General features: G+C 44.9%; 1 protein-coding gene across 1 annotated transcript in view; it reads right to left on the reverse strand.

The window, feature by feature from the left end:
• Positions 1-2,704: 2,704 nt before the first annotated feature.
• Positions 2,705-25,936, reverse strand: part of LOC138303613 (killer cell lectin-like receptor subfamily F member 1) — a 56,883-nt gene continuing 33,651 nt past the window's right edge. Inside the window, exon 6 of the mRNA XM_069242903.1 lies at positions 2,705-3,971. Coding sequence (XP_069099004.1) covers positions 3,821-3,971 — 151 coding nt within the window. The 3' untranslated portion in view covers positions 2,705-3,820. The remainder of the gene's footprint in view (positions 3,972-25,936) is intronic.

Below are 25,936 nucleotides of genomic sequence, written 5' to 3' on the forward strand. Positions count from 1 at the left end.
ATCCCTCCATTATTCTATTCAAACCTACTAAAAAACTCACATATCCTCTGCTCAAATCAATTCATACTAATTAGGCCTGGGCGGAGTTCACAGAGCTCCACTCCGCGGAATTCAGTGGAGTTGGTTAAATACTCTGTGGAATTTCGCAGAGGCGGAGTTCCGTGAGTCAAGGAGTCCTGAATGCGCCCGATTTCAGAAGCACTAAGCAGGGTCGGCCCATTACTATAGAGTAATGTATGTGAACAACAAGATATGACTGTCTCTGAAATTGCCAGGAGCTGCCAGGCTCTAAGAAGGGGATCAAGAAGGTCAATTCATAGAACTCTAAAGAAGGCGGCCACCGTGTGATTCAAGTAAACGCTGCTGATATGGGCCAACCTTACAAAAGATGTTGGAACAAAAAGAAATGGATCCTGAGATGCCTGGAAGGTAACGTCATCAGGAAAGCATGGCAACCTACCAGTAAGCCAATCAATCAATCAATTAGCATGTATTAAGAACAGCTGCTTCAGCAGAAACATCCTAGTGCTCAAAGCAGACACAGAAATCCCACCACATTATCCAAGTAGCTAGGCTGCGCGAACAGCCATCTTTTCAACTTTCTTTTGAAAACAGCCAATTACTCAGCCCAGCCCACTTTAGGTGGCAGACCGTTCCAGACCTTGCCCGTACCATGAATGAGCTTCCTCCACATCGGACCCTGGAGAACTTAGGAATCCGCATTAAGTGGAGGTTATTGGACTTTAGCACTGCCTCTTGGGTGTAGGATATCAGTTTATTCCTCAAATAGCAAGGGCCAGAACTACTGACTGCTCTAAGGGCCAGTGTCAGAGCTTTAAATTTAATGCGCTTGCCACAGGAAGCCAGTGCAGCTGCCTCAGATGGGGGAAGATATGCTGACGGCAAGGAACTCCATATCAGTCTGGCAGCTGCTTTCCGAATTATCTGAAGCCTGCATGCCAAGCCAGCAGGCAGGCCGAGATAGAGACTGTTAGCGTAGTCCAATCGAGAAGTTACCATAGAGTGGACTACACTTTTCGGGTCTGTTCTGGGACCAATAGAAGAAACTTCCTTAAGGTTTTTAGTTTCAGGAAGCAGGCTGAGAAGGTCTGTCTAATTTGAGCCGAGAAGGAGGGGGCTGAGTCAAATATAATGGCAAGATTCCTGGCAGAGGAAGTAGGCATCGGGGAGATTTACGTCTTCAGACCACCAGAGGTTCAATGATGCGGACCCATCTTGGCTGAAGTCCAAAAATTCTGTTTTGTCGAAATTTAATTTGAGACAATTTGACTCTATCCAAGCAGCAACGCCTTTGAGGAACTCCTTAAGGTTCAGTAGCGCTGCCTCCGAACCACCCTGAAAAGAAAATAGCAGTGGGTATCATTTGCATATGAGACCACCTTCCCACCCCAGGCTTCAATCAAATCAGCCAGAGGGGCAAGGTAAGGGTTGAACAAGAGCAGGCCCAGGGATGATCCCTGCGGTACCCCAAAGACAAAAGGTTTGGATGCTGAAGAAAAAGAGATTTAGATTTTAATCTGCTTGACTTCAGGCTGGAACTAGGCGCCAGTTGCCAGTCTCCCGTGTGGGTAGATAATCTCTTTATCGCAGTTGACCGGAGTCATCAACTTGCAGACCCCAGAAAGATGAAGCTGTATATAGGTCTCACACGATGATTAATTTACGCTTTGCATTCAATATCTTAGATATATAACCTGCTGTGTACATTGCAACTGAGAAGTACTGTGATATATTTTGTTTTCATTGCTGCGACTACTTTTACTCATTTGAACGTGTGCTTGAAATCTATTAATTCATCCCTCAAGAACTTGTGGGTGGGGAGGGATTAACAATAATAAAGGTCTTCTTTGAACTCAGAAGTGCATTCTAGAGATGTTCTGTAAGCTCTGATACGAGATAAGTAGGAAGGCAGAACACCCACTGAAGGTCATTACACTGCAAGAAAGGTCATCTGCAATGAATGCTGACCTTTGAAAGCTATGGCACCTCCTTCCTCCCAAACTCAGTCTTTTTAAGGCCAGATCCTGACATTTACAGACAAGATGCCAATAGCCATTGCATGGTCACTAGATGTAGATAAACAGCTTGCCAGAGTTCCTTAGTCATACTGAAGCATTGAAATCTTGCTCTCAACCCTTTTTTATGGTTTTAGTGGACTCTCCAGTTTTCCCTAATCAGATCTCATGTTCATAATCTTTCTCCGTAAGACATCTTAGTGTTCATACCTAACCAGCTTCAAATTTTCACACAGACATATTCAAGATCTTTTGCCCCAAAGGCCAAACTCAACTCCCTAATTGGGCAGGAATTTTTAAAGGATCATGTGCAACAAACTTGAATTCCCCATCCCAACTTTCCCTCTTCACACCCGATGCTTCCTAGAAATATCATTTTATATCTCCACCGTACTTGCTTTCGAAATTGGAAATGTTTTTAAGTGTTTACTTTCTGACAGTCTTAATATTCTATTCTCTTGTTGTTAAACTGTATCTTGCCTGTTGACTCTTTTATTCTTCTAAAGCTCCAAAGACCTGTCGCTGAAGAGTGCTAAATAAAAAGCTGACTTTGGGAAAGGCAGCCAAGAGCGTTACTGGTGAGTTGAACAAATCTACATGGGCCTTGCATGGAGAGCGTGGGATTGACCTGCCCTAAGCAAATGAATGAAGGAAGTTTCTGTTGTAGATTCACATTGTCAACTTCGTTTATTTGGTTCACGTCATCAGAAGATATCGACACATGAACATACATAAATGCCATGCTATACTATTTAAACATTAGAATTCAGTACAATAATAAAAATAAAAAAAATGCAAAAACAATCTGATTGATAGTACAGAGCCATAACATTCAACAATACTTGTTTTGCTTTTAATATAATAATGTTGTAATACTTGGGACGGAATAATTCCGGGCAGATATCTTTCAGGGCTGAACAATTACAAGGGAACTGAATTAATTACTGGATCTTTCTTGACACAAAGAAGAACGCTGCTCTAATTTTAATCTTGCCCCGTCCTATATGACATATTTAAGAGGAAGAACCCTGTCCTCAATACAAACAAAAACTGATGCATGTTGTGATCTTGCAGTATTTTAATACATCCCTCCTTTTTTCATTATTACGGATTCCACCACTATTTTATCTTAGGCCAGGACACAGCAGTGGACAGCATTTGTCTGGAATTTTGATTTTCACTGTTCTTTTTCAGGTCCTCTCTCACCAGGTATGAAGACTTCCAAGCCTGAACATCACTTACAGGCACATCTAGTTGTTCCAAGGAAGAAACAAAGTAATTCAATAAATAGTTTGAGATACAATTTCAGAGAGAATAAATTCTTTAACAGGGCATGCGATGAGTTTTTTGATATAGCTGATATCCCCTGTCTATGATTGCCCTTAAGGCCGTAAAGAAACTACATATATTGTTGAACAGCATCAATAGGTAATGGTTTTCTTGACGCACATTCCAGGGATCAGACAGATTTTGAGAAAAGGTCATATCCACCAATATATTGTGTGGCACCTTTTCAAACATCTCCTTGCTTAACCTCCAAGTGAGGAAAACACTTCACTATCCTTTAGGACTATTTCTACCTCCCTCTTGGGAATATTAACATTTAAAATGATTTGTACATATATCCAGACAATGTTTGGCAAGTACACAAGAAGGGGTGGAACCTGCTTGAGCCCAATTGATGTGAGGTCAGAGAGGATCACCTTCTTGCCTTGTCCAGATTGTCCATGGGTGAAGGTTCCAGGGAATAGTCACCTTTTTCAGGTCATTTGCTCCACATGGTATCAGTGTCCGGCATGATTGGCTACAATGTTGGGAAACTCAACGGCATTCTTCTCGCAGATCCACTTGTTGGGATTGAAGCAGCTCTCAGCAGAGAAGGCATCTTTGCCCGAAATGCAGGCCTGGTCACTGGCATCATCCTTGATTGGGAATCTGCAGAGCACAGAGAAAACAAAACTTTTTTAAAAAGCCTGTATTGAGTTTTAGTGTTTAACAAAACTGGTACACCCTCTACAAAATGGGATTGTGATCCATAACACCTTGGTGGTTGTGCCTCAACTGATGTGGTCCAGTGGTCACATTTCCAGATGTTTAATCAAGAGACCCATTAGCACAACTCCACCCAAAGGCATGTGGTCCCTGGCAAACTGCTCTAGTAATCTGTTCTGTTCCCTCAGAAACACTTAGAAAAGAACCATCCTTTCCTATGGAGATCTACAGAACATAACTCAAGCACTAAAAACCAATAAGTATGTTTTTGATTCAGTAGATATGGGTGTTTATTGATGGGCTCATTTATCCATGTGTGGGTATGAATAAGCTGACGGATGCACAGATTGATTTGTCATTATACTGGTGAATGGGGAAATGAATGGGACTTTTGGGTGCATGAATAGACACATAAAAGAGCTTGAGGATGCACAAATCAGAGTGCGGATGACAGACTAATTCAATGGGTGACATGATTGCTCTATGTGAGTGTGGAGTGCATGGGTGACTCTATGCATGAATGTCTGAATGACTGGGACTGTAAACAATGATAGCAGTGTGAATGAACGTTGGAACATTTAGATCAATGATGGTAATGTTTGGATCACGTACTTGAGGATAAACAGATGAATCTATACAGGAAGGTGTGAGGAAGGATAGATGGATAATTAGAGTTGGGATGGCTGGGTGAATGAATGTTTGTGTGAAGATATATAGAAGGATACTAGCATGAAGTCAGGCAAATGAAGAACTTAGAGTATGATAATGTATGGGTACATAATGTTAGTATGAATTGATTGTAGTGCTTTCCTCTTATTTAGTTTCTAAGCACTAACATAACACAACAGAAATGCACTTCTGAGGTCAAAGAAGACTTTTATTGTTGTTAATTCTTCCCCAACCACAATATTTTATGTATGACGAATTAGTAGCTTTCAAGTCCGCGTTAATCAAACAAAATATATCAGTTTGCAATATACACAGCAGGTTATATTTATAAGATATTGAATGCAAAGCAAAACAAATACTTCACCGTGTGGGAATTATTTACAGCTTCATCTTTCTAAGGTCTGCAAGCTGATGACCCCTGTCAGCCGCGAGAAAGAGAGATTCATCTACCCACACGGGATTGCTGGCAGCCTGCGCCAAGCTCCAGCACGAGGTCCGGCAGATTCGAATCTGACTCTCTGCAGCCTGTTACATTCGTTACAAAGGTGTGCCCCCTCCTCTCAGACCTGGGAAACTGAGCAAGCCTTTTGGAGACTGGCCAGGTCTCCAAGACTACTCCTGTTCCCAAGCTCAAGCGAAGAAAAAACAACACCCATGTACTCTCTCTTATCATGTCTAGTCTACTGTGAGAAAAACATCTTGGTTCTCTGGTGCAAAAACACAGCTTGGAAAAATACAGCTTGGATTCTCAACTGCAATGTCTAACTCCACGTTAAAGGCAATGGGCAGCTAACCTAAGTATCAAATGCAATGTCATGTTAAAGGCAATAGGCAGCTAACCTAAATATCAAATGCAATGTCTAGTGTCATGTCAAAGCCAATAGGCATCTAAGCTGAATACAAAATGCAATGTATAATATCATGTCAAAGCCCATAGGCAGCTGAGCTGAATACAAAATGCAATGTCTAATATCATGTCAAAGCCAATAGGCAGCTGAGCTGAATATAAAATGTAATATATGATATCATGTCAAAGCCAATAGGCAGCTGAGCTGAATACAAAATGCAATATATAATATCATGTCAAAGCCCATAGGCAGCTGAGCTGAATATAAAATGCAACGTATAATATCATGTCAAAGCCAATAGGCAGCTGAGCTGAATATAAAATGCAATGTATAATATCATGTCAAAGCCAATAGGCAGCGGAGCTGAATATAAAATGCAATGTATAATATCATGTCAAAGCCAATAGGCAGCGGAGCTGAATATAAAATGTAATATATGATATCATGTCAAAGCCAATAGGCAGAATATCTAATAGCATGTCAAAGTCAATAGGCAGCTAAACTGAATACATCATGTCAAAGTCAATAGGCATGCAATGTCAAAGCCAATAGGCGGCTAGACTGGATACAGCATGTCAAAGCCAATAGGCAGAATACAGAATGTAATGACTAATGCAATGTCAAAGCCCATAGGCGGCTCAACTGAATACAGAAAGTAATGGCTAATGCCATGTCAAAGCCAATAGGCAGAATACAGAATGTAATGACTAATGCAATGTCAAAGCCCATAGGCGGCTAAACTGAACAAAACATACCATGTGCTACTGGTGAACATTGAGCAACTAATATGCGCAGTGGTGAAACACAAAGTCATTGGTCAAAACAAACTCCATCAAATAGCAGTACATCCCGCCCTTTGACCAATGAATTTTTGTTTCACATATCTCCTGTTTCAAACAAAAACAAAAAAACATCAGCACATTTGAATGATCAAAACAATCCCTATAAAGCAATAGAAGTGAATTAACACATTGATTTCATAACCTTTCACATCAGATACATCTACATAGAAAAGACTGGGCAATTTTTATACTCTGAATGAGTCTCTAATTCAACAGTGTTAGCAATTTGATGTAGCATGAGTTCTGCTCATGTAAAGGTGCACGGTCCACCTGAAAGGTTTGCTGGAAGGTAAGCAAAAGTCAGAGTTCCATACGAGAGGGAAAAAAAAAAAAAAACACAGCTTAGTTTCAGTGGAAGAATGCAATCAAACAAGTTGAACTTGAACTGAAGGCGCAGTTTGCGCAAAATGGATCCATGGTGCTGGCACTTTACTCAGCCAGGTTCAGGTTGGGGATTCGGTCCCTTCCCCGACCCCACACGCACACACCGGAAGGGGGACCACACAGCACACTCAGGGACAGTGGCGAAACGTGGTAGGATCTGCAAAAGAAACAAGTATGACTTTTCTTGCAAATAACATTTTTCATTTAAACTGCACCCTTCCTCTTTCTTTCCCTGTTTTATAATCAGCAGGACGTTTTTGGGGCCCTTTGTTATATTTTCTGCAGGTTCTGGAGGGTCACTTGGGGCTTCAGCCCACACATCAGCACTGAGGTTTTTATCTGCTGCGCCACAGCTTCCCTTTTCTTGCACTGTCAGAAGGGCTGGGGCAGACTCCTTCTTTACCAAACCTCCATTCACTGCATTTTTTTCAATTTGGGCCATTCTGTCTCCAATTTGTATGAATGAATCAGATTCTTTTCTAGGTATCAGCATAATTTCGATTTTTCCTTGGTAGTTTGCAGCAATCACTCTCCCTAAAACCTGATCTGGTAACTTTCCTCTGCCCAACTGCTCTGTGACTGCTTGCATGACAGATTGCTTTTGTGCGTGCTGCACAGTTTTTATCAAATCTAGGGGAATGTGCATCTCTCTCATCTCTGCCCACCTGTAAGTGGCTTTTTCTCTCAGCTGTTCACATTTCTGGGGCACCCACTTAGCCATCCCCACTAAGGCAGAATTCTGGGTGTACACTTCTCTCTCTGAATTTTTCTCATTAACATCTGCAAGGTAATTGAACCAGTTAGGTGCTAAAACATTAGCAATGAACCAAAAATCAGCATAAAAATGACACATCTCACGTAGCTCTTGCTTTAAAATCTGACACACATTATACAACGCTGTTCCTTCTACTGTGCCAGAAAGCAACATTTCAGTCAATGAATCATTAGTAAAACAAACATGCTTTTTATCTTCAGTGGACACGAATTCAAATGGTGCACACAATTTCACCGGTAATTCTTTTACCTGTGGTACTCTAGCCCTATCTTGCAAGTACCAGATCCATTGTATGATTCTAGCTAGGGGCACTATTTTCTTCCCTTGTTCTTGATTTACATGTACATAAGTATTTTCTTCTTGCACTGCGCAAAAACCTAAAGTCTGCATTATTTCATTTGCCAAATCACAAGCGCGCAACTGCATATAATTTTTCACAGTGACCATATACAAAAGTGTTAGGATTTCTCTCAAATGAGGGCTATTCTTTTTCCAAAAATCAAACAAGCTAATGAAACTCGGGGTGTCTTGCTCTAAAATCCTTCGTTTTACTTGTGCATTTTGCAACGGTAACTGGTAAATCACATTCTGGTCTCTCTCGTCCGTGTTATCAGTTAAGGAATGCTTTTTGTCTGCCAAAAACCCTGGCTCACACGAAAACTCAGTGCAGCTCGGAGCTGTCTTAACCCCCTCATTACTGGAATGGGACAAGAAAGATTCTTCAAAAACAGCCTTTTTATAACTTTCAGTCGGGCTAATTTGCTCACGTAAATTCCTATTTTCATGTTCCAACTTCCTACATTTCTCCTGCATTTCTCTGTAAGCAGATAAAGGTATCCAGACCTTTCTGTCATCATTACTTCCAAAAGACACGTTTTCTACATATATACAACAGGAATTTTTTCTCAAAACATTATCAGGCCTTTTAGCTACACATGCATTTTCTTCTGTAATTCCCCAAACAGAAAACAATTCACAGTTTTTCTTAGCACCATCAGGCAGTTTATCAACACATGTCTCAGACATGGTCTGCCGTGCTACTGTGATTCCCCAAACAGAAAACAATTTCTGTAATTCTCCAAACAACAAAAAACAATTACACTTTTAAAGTGTGCACTTAGAAATCTACTAACTCGTCAAACCCCTTCTTAATCACCTCTTAATGACCGACACCCCACGACCTCTGGTACCAATTGTAGTGCTTTCCTCTTATTTAGTTTCTAAGCACTAACATAACACAACAGAAATGCACTTCTGAGGTCAAAGAAGACTTTTATTGTTGTTAATTCTTCCCCAACCACAATATTTTATGTATGACGAATTAGTAGCTTTCAAGTCCGCGTTAATCAAACAAAATATATCAGTTTGCAATATACACAGCAGGTTATATTTATAAGATATTGAATGCAAAGCAAAACAAATACTTCACCGTGTGGGAATTATTTACAGCTTCATCTTTCTAAGGTCTGCAGGCTGATGACCCCTGTCAGCCGCGAGAAAGAGAGATTCATCTACCCACACGGGATTGCTGGCAGCCTGCGCCAAGCTCCAGCACGAGGTCCGGCAGATTCGAATCTGACTCTCTGCAGCCTGTTACATTCGTTACAAAGGTGTGCCCCCTCCTCTCAGACCTGGGAAACTGAGCAAGCCTTTTGGAGACTGGCCAGGTCTCCAAGACTACTCCTGTTCCCAAGCTCAAGCGAAGAAAAAACAACACCCATGTACTCTCTCTTATCATGTCTAGTCTACTGTGAGAAAAACATCTTGGTTCTCTGGTGCAAAAACACAGCTTGGAAAAATACAGCTTGGATTCTCAACTGCAATGTCTAACTCCACGTTAAAGGCAATGGGCAGCTAACCTAAGTATCAAATGCAATGTCATGTTAAAGGCAATAGGCAGCTAACCTAAATATCAAATGCAATGTCTAGTGTCATGTCAAAGCCAATAGGCATCTAAGCTGAATACAAAATGCAATGTATAATATCATGTCAAAGCCCATAGGCAGATGAGCTGAATACAAAATGCAATGTCTAATATCATGTCAAAGCCAATAGGCAGCTGAGCTGAATATAAAATGTAATATATGATATCATGTCAAAGCCAATAGGCAGCTGAGCTGAATACAAAATGCAATATATAATATCATGTCAAAGCCCATAGGCAGCTGAGCTGAATATAAAATGCAACGTATAATATCATGTCAAAGCCAATAGGCAGCTGAGCTGAATATAAAATGCAATGTATAATATCATGTCAAAGCCAATAGGCAGCGGAGCTGAATATAAAATGCAATGTATAATATCATGTCAAAGCCAATAGGCAGCGGAGCTGAATATAAAATGTAATATATGATATCATGTCAAAGCCAATAGGCAGAATATCTAATAGCATGTCAAAGTCAATAGGCAGCTAAACTGAATACATCATGTCAAAGTCAATAGGCATGCAATGTCAAAGCCAATAGGCGGCTAGACTGGATACAGCATGTCAAAGCCAATAGGCAGAATACAGAATGTAATGACTAATGCAATGTCAAAGCCCATAGGCGGCTCAACTGAATACAGAAAGTAATGGCTAATGCCATGTCAAAGCCAATAGGCAGAATACAGAATGTAATGACTAATGCAATGTCAAAGCCCATAGGCGGCTAAACTGAACAAAACATACCATGTGCTACTGGTGAACATTGAGCAACTAATATGCGCAGTGGTGAAACACAAAGTCATTGGTCAAAACAAACTCCATCAAATAGCAGTACATTGATGAATCACAGTGTGGGCTGGATAAATGAGAGCAAGGATAAATATATGGATGTATTGATGGGTGACACTTTGAAAATGGATTATTGGGTGAATGAATGCGAGGATATTGATGGGCAAAGACATTGATGATGGATGGGGATGTAGTAAATGATGTGTGCAAGTCAGAAGATGGATAAATGGGATTAGGCAGATGGAGTTATGGCAGGGTGAAGCACAAGAATGAATGTGTGCATGTGATCATCGGTGATTAAAGGAATATTTGAATATATAGATGGGTGTGAATTAGGATGAGAGTGTGTGGGTGGATAGACTGAAAAAGGGAGGAATCAGAGCCTAAGATTGATGAATTAATGTTAAATTCAGGTGCCTGAAATCGATAAATGAGCAGATTCGTGAATTAGAGAGAATATCTCAGAGTGTAATTAAATATTAATTATTATCAGGATGAAAAAGCTGATGGCTGGACAGATGTACTGATTTTGTTGGATAGCTGAGTTAATGGGTGAATGAATGGGCTGAATAAGAATTGATGGATGGATGAAGTGTGATGTTGGATTAATCAGAGTGAGAATGAATGAATGCCCGAGGGTGCAGATGAGAATGACAGTTTAATGAGAGAATAAGACTGATAGATGAATTAGAATGTAAGGATAGAACATTATATAAATGGATGATCACATGGGAACAGATAAACAGAAGTTAAAATGACTGTAGTGTGAGGATCCATGGGTGGGTGGGTGGTTGGATGGATGGATGGATAGGTGGGTGGATGGATGGATTAATACCTTAAAGAGGACTCAACGATGGGTGGAGGGAGTAACTGATATTAAAACAACCTCGGACAGATTTACAAGTTTTCCATGGAACACAGCTCAGAACCTGAGATTGCTGTGCTGCGGTGCACAAGGGGGAGATCAGCGCAGAGACAAGGACACTGGGACGGGCCGGTGCTGTTGGGGTCCTGGAGCTCCAGGTGGGTCGTTGCATCTTGCACAGCTTCGCACTGGGGGGCACAGGTGAGCCTGCTCTGCCTGGCATTGGATTGATGCAAGAAGCATTTCATTCCAGCACACACTTCTGAGTCTGGACTGGGCACACTCAGGCGGATCTGATGCACTCCACCTGTGCTGTGCACTGCTGCACACAGGCTGTGTGTTTTTTTTTTACACATTTCCTGTTCTCAGCACCTGCTTCAAGAAGGCACTAGTTTGGGCACAAATCCCAGTTTGGCTATGCTAGTAGATTAGACTTTGCATAGGAACCCATCGGTGTTGGCGCTAACCCACCCAAGTATGAGTGCTTGTCACAAAGTTACACAAAGTACTGCAATCCACCTTTTACACTGAGAAAAGGGCACCTTTCCAGTGCAAAATCCCTTCAGCGTGGGAAGTAAATACCAAAGCAAACCTTTGCATCACTTTGCAACATTTTGTGATAGCTCCTTAGTAAATGTGCACCCCTGCACCTGAGCTGGGGGTGGAGTGGTCTTATAAAACGGCCAGGGTGTCAGGCCCGGTGAGCAATAGATCCACAGCACAGTTTCACAAATATGACATGAATGTTCATATTATTCCATGTTGAAAAGCAGCAGAAATACTCATTTACATTCAATTTCATAATGCCACATTGGTGTACTTAATTGTCCATGTCCAACAATGGTCCAGTACATGGACGTTCACACACACACACACACACACAAACAGGCAGGCCTCACACACAAAGAGGCACAGGTAGACAATCAGACAGATGTACCAGGGGCCAACCAAAGTGATGCAAACACACACTGACACACAAAGACTCAAGACAGACTTACATATAGGCACAGAGGGGCACAGGTACAGGCAAACACACTGCATGTGTACAGACACAACTCAGCTGGTGCTCACAGAGGTACATACAACTCAAACCAACACTGAGACAGAGGTCCCCATGGCTTGTGCACCCAACCTCCTCACTGCTGGGTGCCCCACAGCCTCCCGTCCAGCTACACAGGTAATCCCACCACCCACCTAGTGGTGGTAATCTAAATGGCTGGTTTCTCTCACTAGACTCTGGCTCAGCTCAGCCTCAGCAGGCGGCAGATGGATAATTAAGGTTCCCTTGTCCAGGAGCACACATTCACAGCACCCTCTGAGCTGCCACATACCACATGCATATTAATGATCCACACCCTCTCCGCTGCCACATACCACATGCATATTAATGAGCCACACCCTCTCAGCTGCCACATACCACATACATATTAATGAGCCACACCCTCTCAGCTGCCACATACCACATACATATTAATGATCCACACCCTCTCAGCTGCCACATACCACATTCATATTGGGGGGGGTGGGTGCTGCTACTGCTCGAAGAGCCAGGTCTTGAGGTGTCTTCTGAAGGTGAGCAGGTCCTGGATCTGTCTTAGGTCAGACAGGAGTGTGTTCCACGTCTTGGCGGGGAGGTAGGAAAAAGATCTGCCGCCGGAGGATCTGCGCTGGATGCGGTGGACGGAGGCGAGGGCGAGGTTGGCGGAGCGGAGTTGCCGGGTGGGGGTGTAGAAGCCGAGTCTGCTTCTCAGGGAGGTTGGTCCGGTGTTGTGAAGTGCTTTGTGTGAGTGGGTGAGGAGCTTGAAGGTGATCCTCTTGTTAACGGGGAGCCAGTGTAGGGTTCTTAGGTGGGGGTGATGTGGCTGTGGCGAGGGATGTTGAGGATGAGTCGGGTGGAGGCGTTTTGGAGGCGTTGGAGGCGTTGCAGGTGTTTGGACACGATGCCTACGTAGAGTACGTTGCAGTAGTCGAGCCTGCTGCTGACGAGGGCCTGAGTTACTGGTTTTCTTGTTTCGGTTGGGATCCATTTGTAGATTCTGCGAAGTATGCGGAGGGTGTTGTAACAGGAAGAGGAGATGGCGTTGACTTGTTTTGATATGGAGAGGGATGAGTCGAGGATGAAGCCGAGGTTTCGTGCGTGGTCAGTTGGTGTCGGAGGGGTGCCCAGCAAGTCTGGCCACCACGAGTCGTCCCAAGCGGAGGGGGCGGGCCCAAGGATGAGAACCTCCATTTTGATCTACACCCTCTCAGCTGCCACATACATATTAATGAGACACATCTTTCAGCTGGTTTGCATATCAATCGTGCCCATGAAGTGTTCCCTGTTTTTGTCCTCTATAACTTGCAGGGTGAAGGAGGCCAAATGGCGACTCGCACCCACAGTGGCAAAGAAAGCTGCCACATCGTCTTGACAAAGTCCTGAGGTGGCACTGGTTGTTGGGGACTTCCTACTGCTGGACTCCAGCCTTTATCAGCCCCATGCTCTGTTCCCCAGCCCCAGGCTCAGCCACATTAACTGCTTCTTCTCCATCTTCAGCCAGTTCCACAATCGGTTGGGGGACTGGAGCAGTAACATTAGGTGTTGCCTTTGGTGGTGTAGAAGGAGAACATGATAACCCTGTGCAGGCAGAAAGGCTTCTGAAGACTGCCTCTCCCACTAACTCCAGAGACAATGGCCATCAGAGATGTTTTCAGGCATGGGCTAAGTGGGCGCTGGCCCAGCGTCCCAGCCTTTCAGGGGCCATCGATAGAACCAGCGCTGTTCTGCACAGAGAGGGGCCCCAGATAGAGCCGGTGCTGTTCTGCAGAGAGACGGGCCCCTGATAGAGCCAGCACTGTCTGCAGAGAGAGGGGCCCCTGATAGAGCCAGCGCTGTTCTGCAGAGAGAGGGGCCCCTGATAGAACCAGCGCTGTCTGCAGACAGAGGGGCCCCTGATAGAGCCAGCGCTGTTCTGCAGAGAGAGGGTCCCCTGATAGAACCAGCGCTGTCTGCAGAGAGATGGGCCCCTGATAGAACCAGCCCCGTTCTGCAGAGAGAGGGGCCCCTGATAGAGCCAGCGCTGTTCTGCAGGGAGAGGGGGCCCTGATAGAGCCAGCGCTGTTCTGCAGAGAGAGGGGCCCATGATAGAGCCAGCGCTGTTCTACAGAGAGAGGGGCCCCTGATAGAACCAGCCCCGTTCTGCAGAGAGAGGGGCCCCTGATAGAACCAGCGCTGCTCTGCAGAGAGAAGGGCCCCTGATAGAACCAGCGCTGTCTGCAGAGAAAGGGGCCCCTGATAGAGCCAGCGCTGTTCTGCAGAGACAGGGGCCCCTGATAGAGCCTGCGCTGTTCTGCAGAGACAGGGGCCCCTGATAGAGCCAGCGCTGTTCTGCAGAGACAGGGGCCCCTGATAGAGCCAGCGCTGTTCTGCAGGGAGAGGGGGCCCTGATAGAGCCAGCGCTGTTCTGCAGAGAGAGGGGCCCCTGATAGAGCCAGCGCTGTTCTGCAGAGAGAGGGGCCCCTGATAGAGCCTGCGCTGTTCTGCAGAGAGAGGGGCCCCTGATAGAGCCAGCGCTGTTCTGCAGAAAGACTTGCCCCAGTGACCTTGAATAAATCTTAAACAGAGTGTTATACATGGAATTTTCCTTTAATTTATTTGAATGTGGGTGACATGTGAGAGCCTGTTACAGATATTTCGCTGAGTAATGTGTTTCTGTTTCATGCAAAATTCATAAGCAAAACTTTCTTTTAGATCAAAACAAGACCTCACATGAGAAACGGGCGGGAGTCACAGAGATTATTTACAGTAAAGTTAGTGAGCTGCGGCTGTGATGTAATATTCAAAGTACACACGACTATCCCTCAATGTCACATGAAGCCACATTTAGAATGTGGACGAGCGCGCCCGGCACTGTCACTGACCCGGCCACAGAGGGCATGAAAGAGCTGAAATTGGGGCACAAATTCAAAACAGTTCTGCACTGTGGCTCTGGGCCCCCAAGATCCTTAAGCTGTCCCCGAGGGCCGGGGTTGTATGTGTAGTCACCATCACACCAGCAGGGGGCAGATCTGTAGGGTGAGGTTCGAACAATGAGGCAGGGCTGTCGCTGGGTTTAAGGCTATTGGGGCATCACTTGCAGGGCGGACTGTACTTTCATTGCTGGGATTTGTGGATACAAGAGTGGGGGCTTGTGTTAGGGCGAAGCCTAGAAGGTAGCAAAGCTCTCTGGGGGCGAAGGATGTACCGGGGACTGACGAAAAATTACCACCTTTTACACGTCTTTTCCTTTTTATTTACTGATCCAACTGGGCAAATAAAAAGAAGGAAGGAGTCTTCACTGGTTTTGTGTTTTTTAATCATGTAGTTATGTGTATCCCTCTCATACATGTCATTCTTCATTTATTCCACGTTTCCTTCCTTTGCAGAACATGCTCCTGTCGGACTCGCTACTGGTGTCATCTCCCCCTCAGGACTCAGATGGGTTAATGATATCTCTGTAAACAAAGCGCCTCTAGAGCTCAGACCTGCAGGACTCCGCCCACCTCCTGGGTCCCGCCTCCTCTTCCGCGTCGAGGCGCTCAGATTGCACAACGCAGTTTGTTTGTGTGTGGCCGGCTGTCACCGCACTCCCTGAGAATGATCTTGGCTGCAGCGCGCAGATGTCTTTTGGGATCTTTTCGACTGCACCGGGCCACTAACAATAACCACTTTTAATATGTATTAAGAAAGTATGCCACACAAGAGTGCGGTCTAACACAGGCCTTGCACCTTACCTAACCTGTCTCATCACAGACACTAACCCAGCCCCTCTCTGGAGGCGTGGGGAGCCGCAGGGGCCAAGCAACACCAGAGCACAAGCACACCCACAGCCAGATGAGTGCAGGAACAACAAGATGAATTGCTGTGTTTCTAATCGTCATTTTAGTGGATATTTACCTACAAATGGAAGACTGATTTCTGCACTGAATGGCAGAATGAAATATCCAGTGCTTAATTTGTAGTAAACAAGTGCCGGGGCCCTTGCGAGGCGTGCACTGCAGCTTGCACCGCCCTCTCTAGCGCTGCCAATGAGGACACTGACACGCCTCCCACCCACCATGCACCTGCCACCCACCACACGCCTGCCACCCACCACACGCCTGCAAGCTGACAATTCAGACTGTTCAAGGCCCCGACGCTGGAAGAATGGCTTGGGTGGAAGGTATTAGTAATCTTTACTGAATATTGAAGTAATAAATAACTGTTCTTGTGCTTATCTGTAAGTAAACAGCGCCACTGTGTGGAAGACTGTCATCAGTGCTGGTGTTCACAATTAAGTGCCGTGTCGAGCAGCGGAAACCACCGGCTGAAATTAAGCACTGGAATTATCATTTCAGCATAATTTCCTGCTCAGTAGGTGCTGTCTAAGACATCACATAAAACAAACAAAACGTTCCTAATAGGCATCCAAATAGTATTTAATGTGCCATTATTTTTTACACTAGGGAAGTAACAAATGCAACACCAATGATATTGCATCACAACACTAATAGGATTACAATAATTTTATTTGCAATCTTTTTTTCCTAATTACTATTATTAGTAGTTGCTGAACTAGTAGCAGTATTATTATTCTTCACTTCAATTATATATTTTTTCTTTTTATTTACCTTCCCAACTCTGACTAGTAAATAAAAAGAAAAAAAAAAGTTCCTGCATCATTTTGAAGGCACACACGCAATATCTCCGGCCGCATCATAGACTGTTTTTTCTTCTTTAGGCATGCTGCGCAGCGTTGGGGAAGCTGTGCAGCGTTGCTAAAAAATAATAGATCCTGAAGGGGAGACCCACTGGCTTTGCCTATGTTTGTTTATAACGCAGCCTTTTGGGGAATCTTATCGGTGGTGATAGAGCGCAGCTTGTTGTAGGGTAATTCCTTCCTTTTACTCTCCCACCGCTGCATCCCTTGCAAATTTAAATGGGGATATATTTTAATGGTATTATATTTGTTATTATTTTTAAAACAATTTTTTTTTTACCATAACTTACGTGGCATTATGTAGATTTTTCTGTTACTTTTTTTTAAAAACGTTTGCAGCTCTTTTAAAGAAATCGGAAAACTGTGTACATCTAATCAGTTAGTAAAAGTAATAATCACTTAGTAAAAGTACAAAAATACCTACCTGCCGGGCTCATAATATTATTTTTAGTGGGCTCCTCTGTTCACGTTGCTTCTGCCCTTCATGTCTTCAGTACTGGTGATATCATAGATCTGCCTTTTCTGGTTATCAGGGTCTCTCATTATTGTTTTCCCAACAAGTCCTGAACCCAACACTTTATTTTTTGGAGACTTCATTACATTTTCTGTAACCCATTCCACGCGCTTTCGAACTCATTTCGTACTTGAAATGTCCCAGCAGCGCGGCCTCTTCTTTCGCCGCCTCCTCTGCCGGAACCTGCCAGTCATACTCACTGAATACTCTTTTCCTAAGTCCTTCAGGAACTATCCCTAGTGACTTCGAAAAGGAAGGCAGATGATGGCAAGCAGTTCTCCCAGATCAGAGTGGAATGACGCGCCACGAGCTCCTTGTTTGCTAAATGTAACCCACAAGCAGTAACTGTAGCATCTTGCTGCCTCCAGGCGCAGCACAAACAATGATCGCTCTATTCGATGCTCGTGCAGTCGCTTGGACACGTTTATATGACAAAGGACCCGATTTAGATTGTGACAGGCCGTTTGAGCACCCGAGCAATGGAGTAAATTACCCCGTCGCCCTAACGGAGATGCCGTCCGCCAAATGTATAAATAGCCGCCAAGCTCGTGGTCGTTCGTAAAGCATTGGCAGGAACTGCAGACACAGACGTACCTATCGATGCCTTTTGCGGTTTGTTGCAGGGCTCCCTCAGCAGAACAGAGCCTGCTCCAAACAGTTTATTTTTATTCTTAAAAAGAAAATCCTGAAACTAAAAAAAAAAATACTCCCCTCATCATGAGAGTTCTCTCCTATTGCAGTTTTCAGGTTTTCCCGGTGGTGACGAGCAGTGAAAACTGATCTCTAATTCCACCCATGTAGGTCAGGTGGGCAGAATTACAGGTCTGCCTCTGAGGCCCTTACTCTGCAGGGCTGTCAAAGGGGTTTAGTCACAGCGGAAATGGAGGCGTCACCGTCGTGATCAAACCTATTGTCAGCCCGCAATAGATGCAGGCAGACCATTATCTTAGCAGTATAGATACTCTGTTGCCAATGTGCCAAGATATAAATTGTCCCCGAAGTTCCTGTTTTTTAAGTAATTTCCTGCAGATGCATCGTTTCCATGCAAGCGCTTGTCCATATCGGTCTTACTGACCACGGAAATCACATATGGAAAAAATGCACCTTATAAAATCCACTGTGTAAAATTGGTGCAGCAGGACCTCGAAAATAGAAGCAATTGGGTGGTTTTCCAGGTCCCTGAATGATTTGTACAGCCGGTAACAGTTAAAATGATAGTGATTTGCATCTCAATTCATAATCTGGACCTATATCTCTTCAATCAAACATAAACAATGATAAACTCCTCTGTGAACCGGTGATTCTACTACAAGAGCTGCCCCAAGTGTGCAGCAAGGAATAGACAAACACTAAAGCCCCAGGGCTCTCTTGGGGTAAGAGAAAGGACTTCCGCCAGCATCTCCGAATCTCAGGCTAATCCCGGTTCTGAGTCTCAGTTTATGAAAGCAGAAGAAGAAGAGACTCAGGTGGTCATTCTGACCCTGGCGGTCTTTGACCGCCAGGGCGGAGGACCGCGGGAGCACCGCCGACAGGCCGGCGGTGCTCCAATGGGGATTCCGACCGCGGCGGTAAAGCCGCGGTCGGACCGGCACCACTGGCGGGGTCCCGCCAGTGTACCGCGGCCCCATTGAATCCTCCGCGGCGGCGCAGCTTGCTGCACCGCCGCGGGGATTCCGACCCCCCCTACCGCCATCCAGATCCCGGCGGTCGGACCGCCGAGATCCGGATGGCGGTAGGGGGGTCGCGGGGCCCCTGGGGGCCCCTGCAGTGCCCATGCCACTGGCATGGGCATTGCAGGGGCCCCCGTAAGAGGGCCCCTACATGTATTTCACTGTCTGCTGCGCAGACAGTGAAATACGCGACGGGTGCAACTGCACCCGTCGCACAGCTTCCACTCCGCCGGCTCGATTCCGAGCCGGCTTCATCGTGGAAGCCTCTTTCCCGCTGGGCTGGCTGGCGGTCTGAAGGCGACCGCCCGCCAGCCCAGCGGGAAAGTCAGAATTACCGCCGCGGTCTTTCGACCGCGGAACGGTAACCTGACGGCGGGACTTTGGCGGGCGGCCTCCGCCGCCCGCCAAGGTCAGAATGAGGGCCTCAGTCTGTAACTTAACATTTCATTAAACTGATGTTGTCAAAGTGTTTTTTTTTCACTTTATATCTGTATGTAGCTCTTAGAGGTCCTGAAACACCAGCCTCGTGCCGCCCTGCTCCTCATCTCATCATTCTGACTGACCCTGTATGGTTCCCACACACATGAACCATGCCACAAATCCGCTGGAAGGTGCTGTACATCATTGTGGTGCTGCTCCCTGGCAGAGTTAAAGGCTCCCAGGACTTTAGAACCATTGTTCATGCTTTGGGTAGGGCCAGGGCAACTGCTGCAAGTCCCTTCCAAAGGAGACGGGCCTCATGCCCACCCCTCACCCTGCATCAAGTTATGGTAAGGAAATCTGAACCCAGCAAGTGTCACCGGATGGAGAACAGCCTGGGTCAGTGACACAAAGCTGCAGGAAATAATAAGAGGCTGGCCGTCTCCAGGGCAACCAGGGTGAATATGATCAGTTGTTGATGTATCAAGTTTGGTCGTCCTATGAATGTATTTCATCCTTACAAATATGTGTTATATTTCAAAATAACAGGAATATACCAATTTGTAATGAGTGTTAAATAGAACGTTTTGTAATTATTCCTAGTCGAGTCACAAAACACACCTGTATTAATCTTATAGTAAGGTGCACAAATTTAGGTTAGGTACTGCACCCCCCCACAGTTTCCAAAGCTCTTTAGCCGCCCCGTCTCTGACGCACTAGCGGGCTTTGAGCAATGATCGTCAGGCAGTGGGTGGAGCCACTAGCACAAGTGGGACGTGAACTTCCAACAAATATTTAGGTCGCCTGCGTGTAATATTTCACAAAATAAGCACTGAGCCCAAGTCTCCTGCCAGGGGTGTAGCTATAAATAGTGCAGTAGGTGCAGTGGTGCCCTATCAATGGTTGTAAGGGGACCACTGCATCCCAACTGTGGCAGACTTTATCCCCCCAAACTGGGTGGGTGGGGTCTTTTCAATTCTTGCATTAGTGACTGTGAGCCTCTTGCTTCTCTGCAGAAAGTCTTCTATTGCAGCCCCGCTGGTGGAGGAAGACTATTAGAGCCCAGAAATGGTGGAGGATTTCTGAAACCTGTCAGTTGATTGGGCAGACTCAGAGGTGCTGGTTCCACTTGCCTAACCAGCCCCTTTTATCAAAAGATGATCTTTATACACAGAAAAATTGTGTTTTCTTTCTGTTCACTTTTCATGTCTGGTGTGACAGAGCAGTTGTCGCCACACATTATGCCCAGATGCTGGTTGCCAGTGGTACATGTTGTGATTGAGCAGACGTTGTGTGCTTCCACAAAATAAGTGCTTATCCTCCATACAGCTGTGTTTATTTTGTTTATCTAGCTGCCTGAGCGCAGCAGAACGGCTCAGGGGTACACACATAGCATTATAATCATTTTAAAGTGTCTTAGATAACTAGGTAATTTACCTCACATGTTTTTCTTTGACGGCAGCACAAATAGGACATGGGCAGTCATTAACTTTGGACTTCAAAGAGCAATTTTGAGTTTCAGCGACCAGGGCTGCGCTAATCAGCATGGACTTTTTTTTAGGTCTGGCTTGGCAGTGCAATTGTCGCCTGCTCTTATGTGATTAACAAAAAAAGCTTCCAACGTCCTACCGAGGAAGGGGTAGGACAGAAGTGGCCTATAGCGCATCTCGCAGTGCCTGAAGGGCTGGTCTGACATGTCAGCTGGTGGGCTGACCTTCTGGCTGTTTGTGGGCCTGGTGTATGGCCTGGGGGCAGGCTTGCGCTGTTGACTTACTTTCTTATCTATGTCTCATCCTATACCTCCTTCAATATCTCCTCCAGCTCCACTCATCCCAAACCTAATTTTTACTACAATGAACTCCCAAATAACCCTTTCTAGACTCTCCCACCCTCTCCCCTCCTTTATTCTATTCAATCCAACTAACAGACTCACATGTCCACCACTTGAATTACCAACTTCTATTTCCCAATGCTAATCCACCAACAACCCATTTTGGGTGCTGGAGTAGGGTGTTACTTGCCGAAAAGCACTTCAATGCCACATGAGGGGGAGTAAGCGCTATATAAATAGGATTACAACTGTAACTACCAACGTTACCCGGAGCCAACACAACCGCATGTAGTCTCCATACTTTGAACAATACCTATACGAAGTGTCTTTGCAAATTGAAAACTGCCCTGATTTGCAAATGTGGGCTACTTTTTTAGCGGTTTGCTTCACTAATTAGGTCTGGTTTGATTTTGGTGTCTCGGCCTCTTTTCTTTTCCAGTTCCACCCTGGAGAGCGGCATACATTGCACTCACAGGTTGGTTTCCCGGAGTACAAGATTTGACTGGCAGAACTTGTGTGCTGCCACCAACAATATTGCTTGACTGAATTCGAGTATGGTAGCAAGCCAGTGACCATGTCCATAGGGCCGATCTGTTTGATATGAAATATTATCAGAAAGGCACTAGCCCTGACAATTATTTTGAAAAACGTATGATAAAGTTGATTTAAGTGCTGATTCTTACTACTTGATATTAAAGTCTACCGGTAGATATTTTGTTACATGGAATCTCACAAATGACCGTGGTATGCAATGGTTTTCATGTTTGTTACCCAGTGCGATGAACCGTAGATACAGAAGGTTTGTTCTGTGAGAATCATTAGGCCGTATTAGGAGGGATAGTATTTTGCTTCGCTGAGTGTAATTTTATATATCTTTCTAGTTTTATGCTTATGTGTCGGACGGCTGGCCTGGGAGATGTTTGTGCTCAACACTGTAAGCCTGAGCTGGTTAAGGTGACAATTTATAGGCCGGCTTGGAGCACAGACAGCGTGTTGTCTGGTGTGCTTATCATGAAATAGTTTGAACAAGGCAGTTTCTTATTAATTGTGATAAGTGTGTGTTAAAGCCAGAACACCTTTAAGAGTAGTTTTTTTATCACCCTGTGTTACAGCCTATAGACAGATATTTTGTTACATGTAATCTCACAGATTATCGTAGTAGGCAAGAGTTTTGGGACTGGCCACCCACCCTCACAAACCCTGGGTGTTTTCACTGTGATTATTCTTGTTCAGCCTTGTTGAGCTGGCTTGTAAATTGTCTTTGTATCGTTTTTCAAGCTGGATTTTCTACATATTGGTAATTATATACCTTTGCATTATGGTTGTGAGCTTATGTGCCCTTGATTGGCCGCTGTTGGGTAAAGTCTGAAACTAATATGAAAGGGTAAAGGCTTCATCGGTACATTGGGAAAAGTCATGCCAGGTCTCATAGGTTTGATATTAACACTTTATAAAAAAAAGTCAGTAGGCCTGACCTGCTGTATGTGTTAAAGACATCAGCATTATTACCGCACTGGGCTAACATCTGTGGGCAGGTATTTTAATGCATGAATTTTCATAGAATACCATAGTAGGCAAGGGTATTGGTGTCGGTGATTCACCTGAACAAACTATATGCACTTTAATAATCATTCTTAAGCTCTTTTAGGAGAGATAGTATTTTGCTTTGCCAACAGATATTTTTCATACATTTGTACCTTTAGCACTGTACGCCTGATAGTTGCCTGTGCTTGAATTGGTTCTTGTGACAAGCCAATGATAACACCTATAGCCTTTGATAGGTGTGCAGGGAAATGTCAGCGATAGCCAAGCCAGTCCTCTAAAAGTACTTATATGTACCCGGGCTTTCACCCACGGGTCTGCTGTAGAGCCCTTCACATTTTGGTGCTGCCCATTACTTTTTACAATATGGATCCATCGGTCCTCTCACTTCAGCCAGTGGTTCTCTTCTGTGTGAGAGACGCCATTTTCCGTCCAAGCACAACGTCATCATCCACAAGGAAAATAGTATTCTTCGGTGCTGGGGGGTGGTGTGTCACTGTTTGCTTTCTAGTAAATTATTTCTTTCTTTTTCAAGTGCTGGATTATTTTGCGAGGGCTCAGCAGTGCACTAGATAAGCTTACCAGACCCTGGCCGCTAGTTGTAAAGCTCTGCATGCCACGTGGGCACTGCAGGTGGCGCCCTTCTTAGAAGAGACTTTAAAACTATTGAAAGGGGGGTGTCTAGCTCCCCTCATGTCCACACTCACCGCCTACAGTATTTTGCCTTTCATACTTATTCATTTATTCCTTTTTGCACGGCTGTTAGGTCATAGCTAGAGTGGCACTACATTCTTTAAAAGTCCATTTTAGTTGTTAAAATAAAAAGCCTCTAAAGGATGTTTGTACAACAACGTTGTCCTCTTTCCATATCTATGGTTTTTGTTTTGACTCCTGCTTATGTTTCCATTGCAGCGGCTGTAGGAGTTACAAGTGTGCTGTGATTGCAGTTCTGTCCTAGACTTTACTGATGAGCTGGGTGTGCTTAATTGTAATGCCTCGCTTGTGAAGGTAAATGCCCTGACCACTGCAACCACAGTCAATTTAGCCTGATTTCCTAGAAAGACCAATGAAGCAGCACGGGCATTTTTTCCCGTCTGCCCGTTTGAGTCCAGCCTAGTGCGTGCATTAAACTGCCTTACTTTGGGTGAAATAACAATCGTGAATCCGGACAGTAGTACGGTTTCGTTCCATGCACGCAGGGCTGGCTTTAGGGCGGTATGACTGGTGCGGCCGCACTGGGCGCTGACCTGGAGGGGGGGGCATGTACCTCACAAGGGGCGCTGTGATGGGCAATAACTTAACATTGAAAACACCTACTGCAAAGTTTCTTGGGCCTCCAGCTTTCGGGCAACAATAAAAATGTCAAGCTAACTCTTGTGATTAATGTTCCTGCTAGAGAGAGATGGAGTTTTTGTTTAGTGGCAGTTTTGACTCGCCCTAATGCAGTGCAGAGGGTTAATATGCCTGCTGCAAAGAACAAATCTGTATTTTGTGTGGGTAGCTGAGTGGATTGGTAAAGCCGGCCTCTACCAGTGCTTTAAAACAAAAAAAATGCATGTTGGAGAGGGGTATATAAAGAGATGAGTGGCGCATTTTCCGGGTTGTAGTGAGGGAATCTGAGGAGGCATTCGTGGGGAGGGTTGCCAACAAAAAGATTGCCGCACCAAGTGCCACAGTGCTAAAGCTGCCCATACATGCATGTGTTTCTTTTTATATAAATACATTTTTACTGCATATCCGTCCAACCATAACGGCCCGCCATTTGTTGCAGATTTTCTTGTGCTTCTTCAGTCATCCCTTCGTGCACCAGTCCATCGCCCTCCTCCATGCCTGCATGAGGGGAGGGTTTACTGAGTTCCACACGCAACTGTCTGTTAGATTGAATGAAGGTTGTGCCAGCTGTTGAGCAATTTATTTATTGTGCCGGTTTTTTTTGTTTGTTTACTGGGGTTATATTGGCACATGGACAGGTGAGGTTCAAGGTCCTGGAACAAGTGTACTAGAGCACATCGGAGATTATGCACAGCGCATCACCTGAGAGGACCTCAGCAGTGTCTCTACCCTGTGACACTCTGGCCTCTGGTGATACTGTGATGTGAGTGCCCTTCTGCATCACCTCACACTGCTGTCCGAATTTACACCTTTACTAGTGTTCAAGAGAAGGGAAACAGCACCCCCTTCTGGAGCACAACATGAGGATGAGTCAGTTAACTGTGAAAACAGGACTTCTACTGTTTAATTTGAGCTGGTGGTTGCTGGTGGGGGGTACCAGCACTTATTTTGGGGGACCAGCACTTATTTCTCCACATCAGACATTTCCCGAGACTGACAGAGGGAAAACAAATAAAAACAAAAGATGGAGGAAGAAAAAATACAGAATATCTGTTACCAAGGGAGAAATAAACCTGCAAGAGTGAGATAATGGGCAGGGAGTGTCTGGCAGTGAATCAATGATGCTCTGAGATTTTATAGCACCAACCATGGGTGTCTGAGTAGCTCTTTGGGCACCAACACTTACTATTATACAAATAAAGCACTGGGGGCTTCACTTTCAAGTGACACAATGAGCATAGTGTGCGTGAAACACTGATGGTTTAAATCGGTTTAAATCAGATCTCTCGTGTCATGATTCCAGCTCTCACCACATGCGGCTCAGTGTGTGAGGAGATGCAAAAGCAAAGGTGCAGCTCACTCACATAGAGCCCTGCACTTCAGATGCACATGCAGCAAATATTCCAATAATTACCTCCAGGGTCTGGGAAGGGAAGAACGACTGTGTGGGTAAAATGTGTGAGATCTGCTGGACACACACACTCGAAAGAGATTGGGGAAACGCTTTAATGTGTTACAGTGTGCACACATAGGCATACACAAATACGCAGCTGTGCATATGTTTGCATGCTTTAACACTTTACAACTCAGTGCAATGACTTTGCCAGTGCTTGTTCTTAACTGCTTCCATTGCGTGCTTGTCCAACAGCCGGCCTCGCTCGGTGGTGCGTGCAGACATCCTCCATCTCAGAGGCACAGCAGACCCCCCGCAGAGGATGTTAGGAGTCGCTTGGAAACTCAGTGCTTTGCACATAGTCCACGCCTGGGATTTTAGCAGCATCTTGTT

Source organism: Pleurodeles waltl, chromosome 7 (genome assembly GCF_031143425.1).
Source record: "Pleurodeles waltl isolate 20211129_DDA chromosome 7, aPleWal1.hap1.20221129, whole genome shotgun sequence".
NCBI classification, from domain to species: domain Eukaryota; kingdom Metazoa; phylum Chordata; class Amphibia; order Caudata; family Salamandridae; genus Pleurodeles; species Pleurodeles waltl.